The 21789-nt window shown below is 41.8% G+C and overlaps 2 protein-coding genes across 3 annotated transcripts in view; both read right to left on the bottom strand.

Annotated features, from left to right (window-relative positions):
• LOC144604218 (kinesin-like protein KIF19) overlaps positions 1–6301 on the bottom strand; it is a 96054-nt gene extending 89753 nt beyond the window's left edge. The window contains exon 1 of the mRNA XM_078418432.1: positions 5935–6301. Within this exon, the coding sequence (XP_078274558.1) occupies positions 5935–5979 (45 nt within the window). The 5' untranslated portion in view covers positions 5980–6301. The remainder of the gene's footprint in view (positions 1–5934) is intronic.
• Positions 6302–11258: 4957 nt separating this feature from the next.
• The window catches only part of eif3ba (eukaryotic translation initiation factor 3, subunit Ba), a 28632-nt gene continuing 18101 nt past the window's right edge, over positions 11259–21789 (bottom strand). For both annotated transcript variants that reach the window (XM_078417682.1, XM_078417681.1), the window contains 7 exons: positions 20765–20843; positions 19343–19481; positions 18497–18622; positions 17648–17725; positions 16666–16774; positions 14799–14912; positions 11259–11736 (listed from right to left, as the gene is read on the bottom strand). In XM_078417682.1, the coding sequence (XP_078273808.1) occupies positions 14809–14912; positions 16666–16774; positions 17648–17725; positions 18497–18622; positions 19343–19481; positions 20765–20843 (635 nt within the window). In that variant the 3' untranslated portion in view covers positions 11259–11736; positions 14799–14808. The remainder of the gene's footprint in view (positions 11737–14798; positions 14913–16665; positions 16775–17647; positions 17726–18496; positions 18623–19342; positions 19482–20764; positions 20844–21789) is intronic.

Below are 21789 nucleotides of genomic sequence, written 5' to 3'. Positions count from 1 at the left end.
AGGCAGAGAATTCCACAGATTCACAACTCTGACTGAAAAGGTTTCCTCCCACGCTCCTAAGATGTATCGGTTTGTAGGCTAATTGGCTTTTTTTGTACATAAAATTGCCCCGAGTGTGTGTAGGGTAGTGTTAATGAGCGGGGATCACTGGCCAGCACGGGCTCGGTGGGCCGAAGGGCCTGTTTCCGCACTATATCTCTAAACCAATCTAAATACCCATCACATGCACGTAAAGTTATAAATAAAATGTGATGTTAAAAGTGGCACCATATCTAACCATTTAAACTTTTATTGGGTGTGGTATTTGTGTGCTTCATTCCATGGTTCCAAATCTGATCAAACTTTGGCAAGTGTTTTAGAGAAAGTTTTTGATCAAAACTGCACGCATCAACAAAAAAAAAACATTGTTTCTGCATCAGAGATGAAGGCCCAAAGAAAACAACATTTGCATTTTCACGGCCCAATGAACACTATAATCCTTTCCAGCTTGCATCACAAAAGAGGGACAGATCAACAAAAGCTTTGCACAAGGTGGAGGTTAAAAAGGAGAGACAGCGAGCGTGTTGGAGAGGGTCGAGGGCAAGATTTCAATGCTTAGGGGCTGGACTGCTTAACACCCAAGTTAAGACAATTAAAAGTTGTGCTACGTTTGTCTATTCCTACATGCATCTAGCATCTAACGGTCTCTGGCATTCGGCTTGCAATAATTGGACGTGGAGAGGAAGTTTCCACTAGTGGGAGAGTCTAGGACTAGAGGTCAGAGCCTCAGAATTAAAGTGCGTTCGTTTAGGAAGGAGATGGGGAGAAATGTCTTTAGTCAGAGGGTGGTGAATCTGTGTAATTCTTTGCAACCAAGAGCAGTGGATATTTTTAAGGCAGATAGATAGATTCTTGACTAGTACAGGTGCCAGAGGTTATGGGGAGAATGCAGGAGAATGGGGTTAGGAGGCAGAGATAGATCAGCCATGATTGAATGGCGGAGAAGACTTGATGGGCCGAATGGACTAATTCTACTCCTATCACTTATGACCTTATAATAAGGTCAGCTATCCATGCCTCAACTCGCAATGAATGCATCTTAGAGCCATGCAGCACTAAAACAGATGCTGCAACTCACCATGTCTGTCCCGCCATCAAATCCCTGTCTGTATCGGCGAGACCAAGCGCAGACTGGGCCATCATTTTGCTGAACATTTATGCTCAGTCCGCCTTGGTCTCTGCGATCTCCCGGTTGCCAAACATTTTGAATCCTCCTTCCCATTCCTCTACTGACCTTCCTGCCCTGGCCTCCTACACTGTCAGAGTGAGGCCACACATAAATTGGAGGAACAGCACCTCATATTTCACTTGGGCACCTGACAACCCAATTTCTCTAATTTCAAGTAACCCTTGCTTTCCTTCTCTCTCCGCCCCTCCTTCACCCCAGTCTTCCTGCCAGTTTCACTGTTCGCACCCATATATCACCTCTTCCACAGCCAACAATGGAACATTGTGGGCTCCGCCTTTTCTTAGTCATCGGTGCCGGCTCTTATTTGTTCTGAAACTTTTCATCCCTCCCCCGACTGTACCTCTTTTCACTGCACCTCTCGGTACACGTGACAATAATCCCAACTCAGCTCTTCAAAAGAAGGGTTTCGACCCTTAAATGTTACCTATTCCTTTTCACCCGAGATGCTGCCTGACCCGCTGAGTTACTCCAGCACTTTGTGTCCAGCTATGTGTACTAATCCAATTTCCCAGCATTTGACCTGTAGTCTTCTTTGCTATGAGATTCCAAATGCTCATTCCTTGCTGATTAATGTTGTGGGTGTACCAGCCTCTCCCATCCCCTCAGGAAGTGTGTTCCAGTGTTCAACCACCCTCAAGATGAAAAGTATGTCCTCAAACCCCCTCCAAAGATGTACAGGTATGTAGGTTAATTGGCTGGGTAAATGTAAAAATTGTCCCTAGTGGGTGTAGGATAGTGTTAATGTACGGGGATCACTGGGCGGCACGGACTTGGAGGGCCGAAAAAGGCCTGTTTCCGGCTGTATATATATGATATAATATATGAAATCTCCTCACACTTACCTTGAACGTTCCGTTGCTGAGGCCCTACATTCTGGATTTCTTTTAGTTTAGTTTAGTTTAGAGATACAGCGCGGAAACAAGCCTTTTCGGCCCACCGGGTCCGCACCGACCAGTGATCCCCGCACATTAACACTATCCTATACCCATGAGGGACAATTTAAAAAAAAAACATTTACCAAGTAAATTAACCTCCAAACCTGTATGTCTTTGGAGTGTGGGAGGAAACCGAAGATCTCGGAGAAAACCAGCTTAGGTCACAGGGAGAACGTACTAAGTCCGTACAGACAGCACCCGTAGTCGGGATCGAACCTGGGTCTCCGGCGCTGCATTCACTGTAAGGCAGCAACTCTACTGCAGTGCCACCGCATGGTTTCTCTCCTTCAAACTCCTTGCTTCTCTGCTTTTATGATCCTTAAGACCAATCTCTTTGGCTATGTTAACTACTTTAATATGTCAAGTGGTTTGACGGCTAATTTCGCTTAATAATTCTCCCATAATTTGCCTTAGGGAGATTTTGCTATGTTAAAGGCAGCGCGGAAAAATAATTTGTTGACTGCTGGCATCTCCTTCATCTCACTATTTAAAATAGGTGAGAGGAGAAATTTAAAACTGAGAAGAGAAAACACTTTTCCACCCAGTGAGTTGTGAATTTGTGGAATTCTCTGGCACAGAAGGCAGTCGAGGCCAATTCACTGGATGAATTTAAAAGAGAGTTAGATAGAGCTCCAGGGGCTAGCGGAATCAAGGGATATGGGGAGAAGGCAGGCACCGGTTACTGATTGTGGATGATCAGCCATGATCACAATGAATGGCGGTGCGCATAGGCTCGAAGGGCCAAATGGCCGCCTCCTGCACCTATTCTCGATGTTTCTATGAGAGAGAAAACAGGGAATTATTGAGGGAAATTGATAGGGTGAATGCACAGGGTCTTGTGTCAGAGGTTGGGCAGGTTAAGACTTTATTCCTTGGAGTGCAGGAAGATGAGGGGTAACCATGTTGAGGTGTATAAGATCATGAGGGGACTAGTTAGGGTAAATGCACAGAGTCTTTTACCCAGAGTCGGAGAATCAAGAACCAGCGGACAGAGTTTTAAAGTGACAGGGAATAGATTTACCAGGAACCTGAGGGGAATTATTTTCACTCAGATGGGTGTGTGGAACGAGCTGCCAGACGAGGTAAGGAGGCAGGTACGATAACAGCGTTTAAAAGACACTTGGGCAGGTGCATCGATAAGAAATGTTCAGATGGATATGGGCCAAATGCAGCCACATGGGACTAGCTTAAATGGGGCATCTTGGTCAGTATGGACACATTGGACCGAAGATAGACACAAAATGCTGGAGTAACTCAGCGGGTCAGGCAGCATCTCGGGAGAGAAGGAATGGGTAACGTTTCGGGTCGAGACCCTTCTTCAGACTCGATTTGAACCTGCATCTGCAGTTTATTTTCTGACTCGTTGGGCTGAAGGGCCTTGTTTCCATCCTGTATCTCTCTAGTATCTGACCTGATAGTTGGGGGGGGGGGGGGGGGGGGGGGGGGGGGGGAGAAGCCAGAGTCCACTATTAACGATGTAATAGTAGGGAACTTGGAAAAGGGTTGACTGGATTGGTGAAAGTCAGCATACATTCATGAAAGGGAACTCATGCTTGAAATTCCAGTTACTGGAATTTGTTTGGAATGTAACCTAGAAGTGGAATGTGGACATAGAAGAAGTGGGGGATGCGGTGTACTTGGACTTTTCAAAGACTTTTGACGAGGCCCCCATGTAAGAGATGGGGCTGTGGTTAACATGCAGACATGGATTGGAAACTAATTGGCAGACTGTCAACAAAGAGGTGGAATAAATGTGTCCTTTTCCGCGTGGCAGGCCACGATCAGTGGAGTAACAGGTTCAGATGCCGGAATCATAACTGGTCACAATCTATACCAACGATGCAGACGAGGGAAAACTTAGAAACAAGAAGGTGGTCCAACAGCAAAAAGTTTAACTTTGATTCCGCCCAACTCCATCAGTATTGTTGAAAGAAAAATATTGTTAAGCTGGAAAGGGTGCAGGGATGATTTAGATTTAGAGATACAGCGCAGAAACAGGCCCTTCGGCCCACCGGGTCCGCGCCGCCCAGCGATCCCCGCACACTAACACTATCCTACACTCACAAGGGACAATTTTACATTTGCCCAGCCAATCAACCTACATACCTGTACGTCTTTGGAGTGTGGAAGGAAACCGAAGATTTCGGAGAAAACCCATGCAGATTACGGGGAGAACGTACAAACTCCGTACAGACGGCGCCCGTAGTCAGGATCGAACCCGAGTCCACGGCGCTGCATTCGTTGTAAGGCAGCAACTCTACCGCTACGCCACCGTGCCGACTTGAGGGCCTGAGGTATAGGGAGAGGTTGGGCAGACTCAGACTTTATTCCTTGGAGCGCAGGAAGATGAGGGGTGATCTTACAGAGGTGTTTAAGATCACAAGGGGGATAGATAGGGTAAATTCACAGGATGTGCAGGAAGTAACTGCAGACGTTGGTTTACACCAAAGATAGGCACAAAATGCTGGAGTAACTCAGCGGGACAGGCAGCATCTCTGAACAGACGGAATGGGTGACGTTTTGGGTCGAGGCCCTTCTTCAGACAGTCTTTTACCCAGAGTAAGACAATCAAGAACCAGAGGACATAGGTTTAAGGTGATGAGGAATTAATAATAACATGAGGGGCAACTTTTTTTAAATATCAAGGGTACTGGGTATATACCAGAGGATGTAGTTGAGGCAAGGACTGTCACTACATTTAAAATACGGCACAGTGGCGCAGCGGTAGAGTTGCTGCCTTACAGCGAATGCAGCGCCGGAGACTCAGGTTCGATCCCGACTACGGGCGCCATCTGTACGGAGTTTGTACGTTTTCCCCGTGACCTGCGTGGGTTTTCTCCGAGATCTTCGGTTTCCTCCCACACTCCAAAGACGTACAGGTATGTAGGTTAATTGGCTGGGCAATTGTAAAAAAAATGTCCCTAGTGGGTGTAGGGATAGTGTTAGTGTGCGGGGATCGCTGGGCGGCATGGACCCGGTGGGCCGAAGGGCCTGTTTCTGTGCTGTATCTCTAAATCTAAAATCTAAAAAAATCTAAGACACTTGGACAGGTACATGGATAGGATGGGTTTAGAAGGATATGGGCCAAACCTGGGCAGGCAGGACTAGTGTAAATGGGGCATGTTGGTCAGCATGGGCAAGTTGGGCCAAAGGGCCTGTTTACTCACTGTATGGTTCTATGACTATTGCTCAAAGTGAGATGGTGAGAACTCCGGGACTCTCTTTACATAGCTGCAGAAATGTAAAATCTTCAAATTTGCCATTAACACAAATCTGAGTGGGAGTGTGAGAAGCAAGAGGGAGGCGGTCAGAGAGGCTCCAGTGTGTGACTTGGACAGGTTGGATGAGTGGGCTATGGGGAATGATTATTATTATTAGGTATGAGGTAATATTATTATTAAATGTGAGATTATCCACTTTGGTAACAAAAGCAGGTACTTGATTTTGACTTGATTGTATTTATGTATAGTATTATCTGATCAAAACAAAGCTTCTCACTGTACCTATCCACGTGACAACAAAAAAATTTAAAAAACTAAACGTAATGAAGCATATCAAGTCACCCTTGACTCTAACACTCATGCCAACTTTCTGCCCCAGGCTTGTTTTATTTGGCAACAACATGCTGAAACCATGTAACTCAATGAAGCTAGCTTTCAATTTTTAATTGCCACTGACAACCCTGAACAAACGAGAACTTTACAAACAAGAAGTAGGCTCAACAATACGAAGTTTAACTTCGATTCTACTTGCTCCAGCGATGTTACTCACCGTGAGATGGTGATAAACCCGAGTCTCTTCTTCCAGCTCCTTCATGGCTGCAGAGATTTTATTCCACACACAATTTCCAGCAGATATCGCCCATCACTGTCGGCCAGGAGTTCAATTCTCAGACTGTCCACTTCTACAGTTGTGAATATTACCGCGGATAACTTTTCCCCTCGGTTATGTTCCATCTGTTTCCTGATACCGTTGCTTGAGGCAGGACCCGTGTCCCCAGGGATTGTTGAGCGGTCGGGAACATCTTGGCGGTGTCACTGCAATTAACCTCAGGCCAACAACTTCTCCCAACACACCAAAGTATCAAAATAGGGAAGAAAACATTCAGAAGCAGCAACGCCGGCCGATTGAAGAAGAAGACGTCTTTGAGACCTGGGAAATAATTACCAAAAGGCAGTGGCAGCTGAGTGTGTAGCTATAGAAACCCAGGAAACAAAAAAAAAAAAAAAATCTACACCAGTCAACGTTAACAGTGGAGGGAGGAGCAATGTTGTTGCTACACAACTCTGCAGGTAAAGTGTGCACTGAGCGAAGTGGAACAGGGCCGAACAGACACAAACATTGGAGGCTGAGATTCAATGAATGAATACTTTATTGTCACAAGTGACAGGTCACAGGGAAATCCTTTGCTTGCAGACCCTAAGGAATGCAACCCTAAGGAACGTCACCAATTCCTTCTCTCCTGAGATGCTGCCTGACCTGCTGAGTTACACCAGCATTTTGTGAATAAATACCTTCGATTTGTACCAGCATCTGCAGTTATTTTCTTATACTAAGGAATGCAATACTCGCCACATGTAAAGAACGACGACAAAGTTACAAAGTCATTCTTTGTTCTCTCCCATCCCGTGGCCAGGCAGGTCCTCCTTGGTTCTTTCCCCCTCCCTCACGGCGATTCCTCCATTGTTCTTCCCCCTCCCTCACACACACACAAAAACAAAAAACAAAAAACTGCTGCAGATGCTGGAAATCGAAAAACAAACGTTAGAGAACGTTGGAAGTGGTCAGTTGATCAAACAGGTCCCGTCTTATAATTCAGTTAATTTTATTTTGGCAACTTTGCTCAGCGCATATGCCCACCCCTTTGTGTAAAGTAAAGGTTATTATAAGATTATTAAGGGGGTTGGACACGTTAGAGGCAGGAAACATGTTCCCAATGTTGGGGGAGTCCAGAACCAGGGGCCACATTTTAAGAATAAGGGGTAGGCCATTTAGAACGGAGATGAGGAAAAAAAATTTCAGTCAGAGAGTTGTGAATCTGTGGAATTCTCTGCCTCAGAGGGCAGTGGAGGCCAATTCTCTGAATACATTCAAGAGAGAGCTAGATAGAGCTCTTAAGGATAGCGGAGTCAGGGGGTATGGGGAGAAGGCAGGAACGGGGTACTGATTGAGAATGATCAGCCATGATCACATTGAATGGCGGTGCTGGCTCGAAGGGCAGAATGGCCTCCTCCAGCACCTATTGTCTATTGTCTATTGTCTATCTCGGGAATGAAACCGAATCGACTGGTGGAGTTCACAAGTCCCTTCAGCAGAAATGGAAAGCTGAGAAAACAAACGTATATATGAAAAGGTGCAGAGCAAAGCGTCCAAGGATTAAAAAAAAAAGATACAGGGACAAAAGGATATAAAAGTTACCATCACAGTTTAAGGAGAGAGGAGGAAAGATTTAATGGGGACCTTTACTTTACACAAAGTGGGGTGGGCATATGCGCTGAGCAAAGTTGCCAAAATAAAATGAACTGAATATCAAATTTGGATTTTAAAATGACACAGATAAAAGGATACAAAAGTTACCACCAAAGTTTACGGGGGGGGGGGGGTGGGGGAGGGAAGATTTAATAGGAACCCGAGGAGAAACCTTTTATTACACACAATAGGTGGAGGGTATATGGAATGAGCTACCGGAGAAGGTAGTTGAGGCAGGTACTATCATGTTTAAGAAAACATTTAGACAGGTACATGGATAGGACAGGTTTAGAGGAACACAGGCAGGTGGGACTATTGTAGATGGGGCATCCTCGATGACATGGGCACGTTGGACCAATGGTCTTGTTTCCACGCTGTTTGACTCTTTGACATCTGTGGAAAATGGCATTCCCTGAAGTTATTAAGGTTAATATTAATCCAGAGATTCTAATATGCTGATTCAGACGTTGCGAGGCGGCTTCGTTCGGTTAAACTAAAAGCTTTCCTCATAGAAAGCCTATTTGAATAATTTATTGGTGTTCTTTGAATAAGTAGCGTAAGTGGGGATTTGAAAAAAGAACAGATAAGACGTTCCTTAGATAAAGGTTTAGATAAACAGGCCGAGGTAAACAAAAGTTCAGTGTTAGTAGCAGGGATGGAATACCAGGGAAAAGATTTTAAAATGAACCTTTTCACACAGAGGCGTGGTGGGTACGTGGAACGAGCTGCCAGTGGTGATATTTGAGGCAAGCATTTAAAAGACATTTGCACAGGTATATGGATATGAAAGGATTCAAGGGATATAGGCAAAACGCAAGCAAATAGAACTAGCTTAGGTGGGGCTTTTTGGTTAGCGTGGACAAGTTGGGCCGAAGGGCCTGCTTCCATGCTGTATAACTCTTATGTACATTAAGGCTATTGGTTTTAGGTTGAACTAAAATCATACTTCGTTCTGACAGATTGGCCTGCTTAATTTTCCAAGCAAACGTTAACATAGATAAACGCAGGTGCCAAGATAAACTAATTTCATCTGCCAGAACATGCTCCCTGTCCCTCTGTTCCCCGTATATGTATGTGCCCATGTTAAAGCCTCCTCTACACTACTGTCATATCTGCCTTCATCACCGCTCCTAGCTAATACGTTCCAGGCACCCACCACCCTTTGTAAAAGAACTTCCCTGCTCATCTACTTCAAACTTGGCCCTTCAATTACCTAAATAGGGTACTAACTAGGAGAGGTGGGACAGAATAGGATTGTTTTCTCTGGTAAGCCAAAGGTTGAGGGGAGACTTGAGAGAAGAATATAGAATCATTGAGTCAGAGGTGGGTAGACAGTCGGAATCTTTTTTCCAGTTCCCATAATCTTTGTTCCTTTTTTTTCCCCACCTTCCAGTGTCAAAGACTAGAGGGTATAGCTTTAAGGAGAGGGGCCAAGTTTAAAATGTGCAGGGTAATTTTTTTAATTTTTTTTAAAAGAGAGGGTGACAAATGCTTCCACACGCTGCCAGTGTGGTGGTGGGGGGGGGCGTTTAAGAGGCTTGATTGGGGCATGGATATGCAGGGAATGGAAGTATATAGATCAGGTGGTTTCTGTGAGGAAATGATTAAAGGAATCAGAAGAACATTTGTTTCACCCAGAGGATGGCTACAAGTTGGAACGCACTGTTCGATAAACTGGTGGGAGGTAGGTGCTCTCAGCATTTAGATAAAAGCGCATAGAAGGCAATGGATCAAGTGCTGGTGGCATGGACGTGTATTCTATGGTCAGTATGGAAGGAAATGCAGATGCTGGTTTAAACCGTAGGCACAAAATGCTGGAGTAACAGGCAGCATCTCTGGAGAGGGGTCTCGGCCTGAAACGTCACCCATTCCTTCTGCCCAGCCTGCCCCGCTGAGTTACTCCAGCATTTTATGTCTATGATGACGATAGGCTGAAGGGCCTGTTTCCACGCTCTATAATTCTGTGACCTTTCAACCACACCATATTTGAACATAAATAATTTCAATCTGCCGTCCAATTTCCATTACAATCTTTGAAACTAATTTTAATAATTGAAACAACCAGTTCTGACTACAAACCCACGCTACATAAATATTCCATCAAAAGAGTATTTAAAAAGGCGTTTTGTAGTGAATGATTAAGATAAGTGAGGCACAGTCCCACGGGTAACAGAATGAGCAATTCACATCCACTTCACAGAAAGCCTACAGGACAGATTGCATTGTTTTTCATGCTATATGTAGTAATAACCAACTGGAATCATCTATATACTAAAACTCTCGTTTGTTTGTGATCGAACTACAGCCAAAATGGTACACGATAGCGCGACAATTTTAGGCCCACCTTAATCGCTTTAATGGTAATGCAAGTAGTTTTATTGAAATCGGTGTAATATTTTTTTAAGTGATTCACATTTTAAAGTTAAAATCTATCTCCTAGGGAGGGAGGGGGTGGAGGGAGGAGGCTAAGGGGGTTGAGGAGGGAGTGGGGGGAGGGAGGGGAATAGGGGGGAAAGGGGGAGGAGAGGGTGCTGCACCAATGCAGGAGAGGTTTGGGCCCAACGGGTCCACTTGGTCTATTCTATAATTATATTCAACATATCCGTAAATTTTGATATTAGTCCCAATTTATATATTTTATACACACTACAAATAAGATTTTCCAGCCCATATATTTAGTTGGTTGACAAAGTTTAACATGACAAGATCTATTGTGATTTTCAGATATTTTTATACCATCTTCCAAGTTAAATCCTTATTTCGCACATTTTCAATCAGCCCAGAATCTTAATTGCTTCTCTTCCACCATTTAAAAAAAAAAAACTTTCCTCAGAACTCGTTTGAGAATAAAAATTCAACACCAAATTTTAGAATGAGAAGTGCTGCTTTAGTCAGTCCTTTAGACAATGCAATATGTATTCAAATTGATCATTATTTTACTTTAGATTTGTGCGTTAGATTATAGTGAAAAATGTTACGCATTTGCCGTACTTTAAGGCGTAAATGTTTGAACGGCATGGTTTTGGGCGGCACGGTGGCGCAGCATGGTAGAGTTGCTGCCTTACAGTGACAGAGACCCGGGTTCGATCCTGACTATGGATGCTTGTCTGTACGGGGTTTGTACGTTCTCCCCGTGACCCGCGTAGGTCTTCCCGGGGTGTTCCGGTTTGCTTCTACACGCCAAAGACGTACAGGTTTATTAGTTGATTGGCTTGGTACAATTGCAAATTATCCCTAGTGTGTGTAGGATAGCGTTAGTGCGCAGGAATCACTGGTTTGTACACCTTTGGTGGGAGGAAACCAAAGATCTCGGAGAAAACCCACGCAGGTCACAGGGAGAATGTACAAACAAGCACCCATAGTCGGGATCAAACCCATGTCCGGTGCTATTATATAAAAGCTCAGGTTTAGTATGATGTCAGGAAAATATTGTGCCCAGTGAGACAGAGTAGATTGTGGACTGGCAGAGTGCTATAAAACTCTCCCAACTGTTACATGTCTTGCAATGGCTTGTCATACTAAGGTAAACCCGTAATGGTGCTGATTATGCACAAAGTCAGCAAAACATTCAGTTTTCTTTGAATTAATACTGAAGTTAAAACAATCAATACGCAAATACAACATAATTGGTGTTACTAAGCTTTATTTTTATCCCATTTGATGTCAGATATAACCTGAATGGAGGAGGATACAGTCCACTGTAGTGCCGTAAGTGGACACAAAAATATGTATTAACCCTCACTGCAGTCTCAAGATTCCTCCATACAAAATGCAGTTTTAATTTACCATGGATGTAAAAATAGCCCATGGCTACAGGAAACTTTTGAGTGCCTCAATAATAATATACTTACATAAAACAGCCTCCACAGTGACCAGTGACATTAACACAAAGTAAACTGTAGAGCCACTGCTAGGTTGTGAAATTTATTCACAATTATTAAAAGTAAAGGTAGTGTCTTTATCACTACCACGGAAACTGATATAGGAAAAGGCACTGTGATGATCTTTGCAAGAGTGGAGCGAATTCAACTTCCCCAAATGCGAAGGACAAATTCCAGGTGTCACAGGAGAAATCAGCTTCAGCTGAAAGTATGGTGGGTGGCACTGGGAAAAGACAAAAAACAAAATTTTTGTATATGCATGATGTTTAAACAAAAAGCAGTAACAATTGTACCACTGCATGACTGAGGAATATGATTTTTAACCAGTGCTGCCTTTCATGAGATATTATGGAGATCCCAACTACTCACAGTTGTGATATTAAAGATCCAATGCTGTGGTTTTAACATAGAACAGTACAGCACAACAACAGGCCCTCTGGTCTACAATGTCTGTGCCAAACATGATTCCAAGGCCATCTCTGTTCGTTTACTTATTTACTTATTTATCTATTTATTCATTTCTCTATGTTCTCTAAATCTCTGTAAAGCGTCTTTGAGTATATGAAAAGCGCTATATAAATAAAATGCATTATTATTATTATTATCTCTTATCTACCTGCACATATTCCATATCCTCCCCCTGCATATCCATATGCCTATCTAAAAGTCTCTTAATTTTGAAAGATAATAGGACTACTTTCACAATTTCTTGGCTAAAACAGATTCCTCACGGTAGTAGTAAAGCAGATGATTTCATCATTGCTGTGTCTTGGACATTGCACATTAGCCAACATGCTTCATAAGGGATAAGAGCAGAATTAGACTTTTCAGCCCATCAAGTCTAGTCCACTATTCAATCATGGCTGATATACCTTTCCTTTTTAACTCCCTTCCCCTGCCTTCTCCCCATGACCCCTGCCTTCACCCCATGACTCCTGCCTTCACCCCATGACCCCTGCCTTCACCCCATGACCCCTGCCTTCACCCCATGACCCCTGACCCATACTAACCACAATCCGATGACAATGATTCAATTCAAAAGGATTTTTATGATTGTAAAGTACTTTGAGATGTTTCAAGGTTGTGCATGCAAGAACGTTTTGCAAAAAAATTATAGTTTGCATTAATAGAATAAAACTCCAGGATTGTAGCTTATGTTAGGAAATTCTTACAATTTGAAATTAAAATTTGCAAGGTCAAAAATTGTAATTATAAAAGTTTTATTTAAAGTCACAGCACAAATATTTGCAGCCAAAACATTTTTCGAACTATGAAGCAGATTTTTTGACCCAGTTTGAAATAAATTGGGTGCACCATTGGAACAAAGAAATTAGTGGTCCATTTTGCCAAAGGTTACTCTGCCTTTCAATAAGAACAAGGCTCTATCTCAGGTCCACAAGGCTCTATCTCAGGTCCACAATCCTCAGATGAACTGATTCAAAATGTATCAATCCCAGACTAGAACACACCAGATGACAGGACAGAGTATCAAGAAGTCTCTTATTCTGAGAAATTAAGAAATCTCTTGTTTCAATCCCAAATGAGAATTTATTTTGAGATTATCCAGTACCATTCTAGATGTTCCAGTGTTGGACAATAGCATCTAATTTATGAACTCCCTCAGAAAACGGGCATATTCCAATGAGGCCACGCGTTGGTCCTCAGAGCTCCAGTTATGTGTGGGTCGCTTACTCGTTCTTTCAGAAGCAAATTCTTCAACCCAAAAAATCAGCCATATGAATTCATGCTATAGGTTTTCACAGGAACACCGACCAAAAGTGCCCTCCAGTTGTGATGTTAACTGCCCAGTAAGACATCCTTCCTCTTGCACTGTAGAACGCTTGCTGCCCATTCTACCTATCTGCCAATACCTGGATCCTTCATAATGCTACGATTTTATAAGTCGGCCTTTAAAAAAAGTTGTTCGTTGTATCCAGATGAGTTATTTTCTCCTTCTTCCTCACTACATAATCCATTGAAGTCCTTTCATGGACTCTGCTCTCTCACAGCACTTTGTTCCATCTGCAAATCTAGATACATTACCTTCAGTCCTTTCATCCATCCATTATTAATTGAAATCCAAGGGCTCACCGCTCATCCCACAAGTAACAAGCTGCTAACCCAAATATTTCAACTCAACTTTGTTTTTTTAAAAAAAAATAAATGCTTTGCCACTCTAATATAATTTGACCTGCAACAACTTTTTATGTAGCATTCGCCAACATGCCGTCTGAAAATCCAGATACACTACAATTGCTGGTTTGCATCTCATCTGTCTTGCTTGTCATACCCTTGGGGAAATTCAGATTTCTCAAGATCTTTTGTTCTATTAGATTCCTATTTCCCCCACGCCAAACACAATTTCTCTATCATAAAACTACACTATCCTCCCCCAATGATATAATATTCTAAGATCCCTGCTGCCACGTTTTATTAGGATGAGAGGGGATCTTATCGAAACGTATAAGATTATTAAGGGGTTGGACACGTTAGAGGCAGGAAACATGTCCCCAATGTTGGGGGAGTCCAGAACAAGGGGCCACAGTTTAAAAATAAGGGGTAGGCCATTTAGAATGGAGATCAGGAAAAACCTTTTCAGTCAGAGAGTTGTGAATCTGTGGAATTCTCTGCCTCAGAGGGCAGTGGAAGCCAATTCTCTGAATGCATTCAAGAGAGAGCTAGATAGAGCTCTTAAGGATAGCTGAGTCAGGGGGTATGGGGAGAAGGCAGGAACGGGGTACTGATTGAGAATGATCAGCCATGATCACATTGAATGGCGGTCGGTGCTGGATCGAAGGGCCGAATGGCCTACTCCTGCACCTATTGTCTATTAGATTCCAGCATAAACCCACCAACTGATGGCACGCCAACATCACCGTGGTTCTTCATTCTCCCCCCTTTCTTGAATACAAATTTCTACATTTTAATTCACTGGGACCACTATTCCAGTATATTTTGGAAGTTTGTCACAAATATATCCACCACCTCAGCAGCCACCTCTTTTAGATCCCTGGCTCATCAGTCAGAGATAATGTGTTCTGTTAACAAATACAAAGATTCCTCACTAGACTATTCGTTGTCTACAACTTTTGATATATTCTTTCGATTTTTCCATCATGCCTGATGCAAAATATTTGTTTTCATACCTCAACCATACGTTTATTTGCCATTATAATTTTTCTTGGTCTGTCACTTAAACTTTTAAAAAAAGCATGTGAACCACTTCCTTTGGACATACTGCACCTAACAATGCCCACCAGGGTGTGCAGCATGACAGTCGCTCACCTGTATAAGACTACTCCTGATCTTCAACGGGGATAATTTCTTCGGTCACGAAAAATTCAAAAGTCTCCTCCTTCCAATCATCAACATTACTGTCCAGCTCATCAGTGTCCACACCTGCAAAGAGGAAGCATTTTCAGTCAAAGTAACCCTCAAGGAACTGGATTTTCACAAAGGAACATTTGAACCCTTGTCCAATCCTGCAGATCTCTTCACTCTGGTAAAATTCTGTTTCAGTTTTACTATAATGAAATTGAATATTTGCCGATTTCGAGACAGCATGGAACATTATCTGATCAAATTAGTTTGCACGCGGCCCCACGTTCAAGAAATGTTTCCACTTTTGTAATAAACTTCACCGATTCTACGCAACCAAAGTGGTATTTCTATTTAGTCCAGTGTAGGTACTATTGATGATGGAATTGCATATTAGGTACTGGAGGAATTCAGCAGTTCAGGCATCTGCGGAGGAAATGGACAGGTGACGTTTTTAGGCCAGGACCCTTCTTCAGACTGATTGTAGCAGGGGGAAGAAAGCTGGGGAAAAATCCGTTCCAGTTTCCCAGCTTTCATCCTCCTACTATAATCGGTCTGAAGAAATGTCACCTGTCCATTCCTCCACAGCTGCTGCCAGACCAGCTGATTTCCTCCAGTACTGTGTGTTTAATCCCATATGAAGATGTTACACTGGAATCATCTGTCAGCAACCAAGTTAAGGCTGCTCACTGTGTTTAGACTTCTTAAGCAATGCAAAGTAAACTCAAATAAATGCAAGCCGAGACGCCGTTTCAAGGAGTAGCCAGGTGGCTGCAGCCAACCTGCACATAGTTCACAATTTGTTCCTGCCACACCTCCAATTTTATTCGAATGCAAAGTTGCTTAAACTCAGAACCAAGAGCCCAGTAATTAGTCTATAAAATGGATCAATTAATATTTTCTTTTACACAAGAGCCCAATTTCAAATGGATCTTCACACGATTTATTTCACAAATGGAAAGATGTCGTAATTCATATTTCCTAACGATGCAGGACCATTAAGTTTATGCTGGTTTTCAGAACATTCCCATTAATCCCATCTGAAGAAGGGTCTTGACCCAAAACATCACCCATTCCTTCTCTCCAGGGATGCTGCCAGTCCCACTGAGTTACTCCAGCATTTTGTATCTATCTTCGGTTTAAACCAGCATCTGCAGTTCCTTCCTACACAAATTCAATTTCCTTACTTGGTGCCTATGACCCATTCTATCACCTTTAACACCCTTGATACTTCCACTGACCACCTAGCAGAGGGTAAATTTACTGGTAGCTAATTAACCCAACACGGTGCACCTTTGACATATGGAATGAAGCTGTAGAGTCTCTGGGAAACTCATGCGATGACAGGGAGAACACGAAAACCACACAGACAGCACTAGATTGATTGATGGAGCTACAAGGCAACTGCCCTTCCGACTTAAAGCACTAATTTTAAAACGGAAGGTTATTTTCCTTTCATATACAGAACAGACCAATGGAAAACTTCAGCCCACCGAGTCTGTACCCTGTACCGCCCAGCAATTACCCTGCACTAGTGATAATCTACAATTTTCACAGAAGCCAATTAAACTCCAAACCTGTGCATCTTTGGAGTGTGGGAGGAAACCAGAGCACCCGGAGAAAACCCACAGGGTCACAGGAAAAACGTACATACTCCGAACAGACAGCACCCGTAATAGTATTGATCCTGGGTGTCTGACACTAAGGTAACAATTCTACCACTGTACCACCCTAATAGTTTCTTAGAAACTTTTCATTTCATTATACCTATAGCAAGAGTTGTTAAATCCATCAATTTTAATACTGAACAGGTTAGCCATAGTACTTTTATTACCTCCACGGAGCTCTAAACGTAGCGACTTCTGCTCTGCGTAAGTCTGTGTGGTCGTCTCACGATATTTATGGAATTCTTCCATCATTTTACGTCGTTTATCTACTAATTCCTTTAAAGAAAAATACCATAATGCATGAGACAGTTCTTAATCAAAGGAATATTTATTGAAAGACTAGGTTAAATAATATTTCAAATGTTCTGTCTTGAAGAAATGATTAATAAGATGCTAATGGTATAAAATAGGAATGTTTGGAAACACATCATTCATCCACCCTAACTTTCACGTGAAAGTGGATTAACAAGAGACTGAATTGAACAAGTCTCGTTATTCAGGAAAGCTAACCAATTCTTAACCAAAAATTCTTAATTTGGCAGAAATTAATTAAATTGCTAGTGACAAGCCTGACAGAACTGCACTCAGTCGTTTTATCAATTCAACAAACTGAAGCTATTTTAATTAACATTAAACAAATAGTGACTACATGCTGTTGAAGTTGCTTTGCCCATGGAGAGAACATAAAGCTGCTATAACTTAATGCCATGGCATTACACACATCAATACATCTGTTCAATACATCTGAAGTTACATGGCAGAGGCAAGGCAGTTATAATGGTATTTTTTTGTCTAAATTTATAAAAACACTTCATAAGGTCATAGGTAATAGGAGCAGAATTAGGCCATTCGGCCCCTCAAGTCTACTCCGTCATTCAATCGTGGCTCATCTCTCCTAACCCCATTCTCCTGCCTTCTCCCCATAACCCACGACACTTGCACTAATCAAGAATCTATCTATCTCTGCCTTAAAAATATCCATTGACTGGGCCTCCACAGCTTCCATGTTATAACCACTTCATTCTTGATCATTACATGTTAAGAAATAACAAGATCCTTTTTAATAGAATGAACAATTTTCCCAACTATTCCCCGCAGTGACAAGAATCAGGCTTGGATTTTAGAAAGTTTTCACAACAAAGCACTTACCTTGGAAGCTTTGGACTGACTCAAACGATCTTTCTGCTCAAAGATCTTTGAATATTTCTTATAATCTTTCTTGATTTGCTGGAAAGAGATGTACATATATTATGAAATAAAAATTAAGTGCATTGTTAATATGATACAATTGCCTGTAACAGTGGTATAAAATGATCTCATGTAGAAGAAACCTTTACTTGAAAATAATATTTTTAAAAGAAAAACTGAATTTCAATAAATATTTTATACACTTGGAATATAACCATGCCACACAGAGACAGGATCAAGCTTGTGATATATAAAAATGGCATAAATGTAAATAGGTCGATTAGCAGTTTTGCAGATGACAAAATAAAGGTAGAGTTGTGAATAGTGAAGAAAGCTATCAAAGGCTACAGCAGGGCAAAGATAATGTGGCACAGAATTGGCAAATGTAGTTTAATTCAAACAAGGTGGTGTTCGGCAAGCTTGCCTTCATCAGTTGAAGCATTGAATGAATAAAGGCAAGACCACAGGTCGCTGTAAAACACTTTGATTAGGCCACATTTGGGATGATCTTAATGATCTTTAAGAGGAATTTGGAAAGGCACATGAACATACAGGGTATGGATCATATGCAGAAAAGATGGGCTTATTTTAATCTGGCTTTATACTCGGCCCAGGCATAGTGGGGGTCGAAGCACTTGTTACTGTGCCGTACAATTTGATGTTTTATATATGGCTTCCATACGTTTCTCCCAATTAACTCTCAGCCAATGATGCTAGCAGAGCAGGACTTCAAGACAATTATCTTTTCGGAGATAAATTTTTACGGGGTCGCACTAGAAATGTTTATACAAATAAGTACTTGACAGATACCTTAAGCTGATCCTGAGAGAGCAGGGTGGAAGGCCTTGGTCTCCACAGCAATTGGCAGAAGCGATCCTTCGTGTTCTTTTGTAGGAGACGTCCTTGGAACGTCCACATCCAGTATGCATTGTCCATCTAATAACACACGGCAACACCCACGGCATTACAAACGAGTCCTAGGTGCTGCAGATATACATCATTCTCAAAATGGGACGTTTGAAATACCTTACACGAAAGCAGGTGCGTGAAATGCTCGTCTCCACCAAACGCGCAACATTAAGGAACCAGGAGATTCTTCAAGGGATGTCAGCTTGCCCTCATGTACCACAGGGAAGATTCTACACTTCCATAATGCAGAACTCACAGGTCCTGCGACTTACGTCACAGACTGGATACAATAAGTCCTAACAATCTTTCAATACATGATGAGTTTTAGTTTTTAGTTTTAGAGATACAGCGTGGAAATAAGCACTTTGGCCGACACCGAACAGCAATCACCAATGCACTAGCACTATCCGACATACTTGGGACAATTTACAAAAGCCAATTAACCTACAAACCTGCACATCTTTGGAATGTGGGAGGAAACCAGAACACCCAGAGAAAACCACACGGTCATAGGGGATCGTACAAACTCCGCACAGACAGTACCCACCGTCAGGATTGAATCCAGGTCTCTGGTGCTGCAAGGCAGCAACTCTACCGCTATGTCACAGTGCCGGCCTTGTATATCAATTACATTACTACAGCTATTATATCTAATATAAACTCAAGAGTTGGACTTGCTGATCCTTCAGCCTGAGCTGCAAGTGCTAATAAGAAACCTGGCATTTGAGGCAAGTATATTCAGCTTACCTTGTGGCTCCACCACGATACTGAAGTCACGACATATCGTCCGGTTGGATCCCATTCAATGTCAGAAGCCATATAATGCTCAGCTACATTCATCAATGTGCAATCTGATGAGTCAAAGAAGGCTAAAGCACCATTCATGCTACGGATAAAGAATACCTCATATTAACCAACTAACAGATACTTATTTCAGTACAAATGGTTAATGAATTTACATATTGCTTTTTTAATTTTATGTACTGCAACAAAGGAACAAAAGTTCCCTATTAAAAACATTTCACTAACCGCAAAACGGTTTCCAAGAATCTCAGATTGGAAAAGTGACAATTCACAAATGTTTACTTTACTTAGAAGTTTTCTTTTAAAAATAGGTTAACTTCAATTGGTGCTCAATAATATAACCGTCACTTTATAAAAAAACACAAGGTGCTGGATAACTCTCAGCAGGTCAGACAGTATTCTGGAAGGCATGGATAGGTGACCTTTTGGGTCGGGACCTTTCTCCAGTCCGTAGAACGGTCCCGACTGAGCACGTCACGTATCCATGTCTTCCAGAGATGCTGCCCGACCGGCAGAGTAACTCCAGTATACTGTGTTTTTTTCCTAAAACAGCATCCGCAGTTCCTCGTGTCTACATGGCCATTACTTTCATCCTCTGAAGCGACTCATGCCAAGCTTTGCATTAAGCAATGCCCAATAAAATGGTGGACTCTGCAGGATTACTCAACTGTTGGGCATCGTGAGCTGATGCACCATGTCCAATATAATGCTTAAAACAAAAAATACCATCTCCAGTAGATTTTTTTAGTTTAGAGATACAGCATAGAAACAGGCCCTTCGGCCCAGAGTCCATACCGATCCCTGCACATTAACACTATTCTACACACATTAGGGACATTTTACACTTCTACCAAGCCAATTAACCTAAAAACCTGAGGTAGACACAAAATGCTGGAGTAACTCAGCGGGTCAGGCAGCATCTCTGGAGAGAAGGAATGGGTGATGTTTCGGGTCGAGACCCTTCTTCAGCTCCACTACAAACCTAAAAACCTGTGCGTCTTTTGAGTGTGGGAGGAAACCGAAGACTTCAGAAAACCCACTCGGTCACAGGGAAAATGTGCAAACTCCGTACAGACACCACCCGTATTCGAGATCGAATCCGAGTCTCCGGTGCTGCATGCGCTGTAAGGCAGCAACTCTATTATACCACCTAGATCTTTGGATGATCTCCTTTCTGTTCGTGTTCCTACTATGAAAACCCCACAAAATCAGCTATATGTCTACCTCTAATAAAATATGAACATTGAGATTTGTCCAATTTATTTTTGATGTTGATCCCTGACTCTCTTCTCCGCCTGGATTTGTTTTTCAATAGCATGACAAAGACATATCCAGAAAAGTCTTGAATAACATAATACTACTCACCTCCGCAGACCAGCCACTACCAAAAATTGGCCTTGTGGACTCCAAAAGATACTGTTACCTTGCTGTTTATCAAACAATTCTGCAGAAAAAAGATATGAACTAAGTACATTTTACTTTCATTTTAACTTCAGTCACTACTTGAAATTATGAGCCATATTGGTTAGCATCCTAATTTTATGCTCATTACATTTAACAATGCCATCAATGATGGCAATGAACAAATTTGACTTTTATTCTGTAACCAAAACAGACTGACAAGCACCAATCATTTGCAATAAGACTATTAACAGATCAACAAAACAAATTACCTATGAAAAACATTTCAGTTTTATGCCATGCATCAATACCCAAAGGCTATTAATCTACAAGTATTCTGACAAAAAATAAATTGTACACTTTTCTTTTCCCTACAACTTGTCAAGTTTATTTTCTCTGGGAAATGTTATTTTGCAATCAGAAAGAAACATTGCAATGTTTTAATAGTAATAAAACTGAACAGTAACTAATTACAAAATCCAACAAATTCCACAGGAATAGTAAATTGAAATTATGAGCCATATTGGGTAGCATCCTAATTTTATGCTCATTACATTTAACAAGTGGATGGAATGTAAATATAAAATGCATTACATGTAATAAATCAGTGTTTAGAGAAGTATGGAGTTTAAACTGAAAGTCTCCTCTCAAATTAAAGGACATCTTTGTTCTTGCTTCTGTTTGCCTAATCAAAACAGAACTATAATACAATCTAACTTAACTTTATTTTCAATACACACAATACTTAAAACACATGTAGGACATACACTGGGTTCATCTTTAGAATTAAAAAAAATCAAAGTGTTACTTAGATTTGAAATATGTCAGTACTCAGCACAATTTATGTTTAGATACCATAAACACGATATAGGGGCACTGGGAAATTCATAAAGCTGAACAAAATACTAAACACAAAACATATATCAGGGAAAATTTGATCAGACTGTTAGCTTAGAAATGAGTGAGACAGGAGAAATCAAAACCACATC

Source organism: Rhinoraja longicauda, chromosome 21 (assembly GCF_053455715.1).
Source record: "Rhinoraja longicauda isolate Sanriku21f chromosome 21, sRhiLon1.1, whole genome shotgun sequence".
NCBI classification, from domain to species: Eukaryota; Metazoa; Chordata; class Chondrichthyes; order Rajiformes; family Arhynchobatidae; genus Rhinoraja; species Rhinoraja longicauda.
The sequence above is the reverse complement of the archived record's forward strand: the minus strand, read 5'-3'. Positions and strand labels throughout refer to the sequence as shown.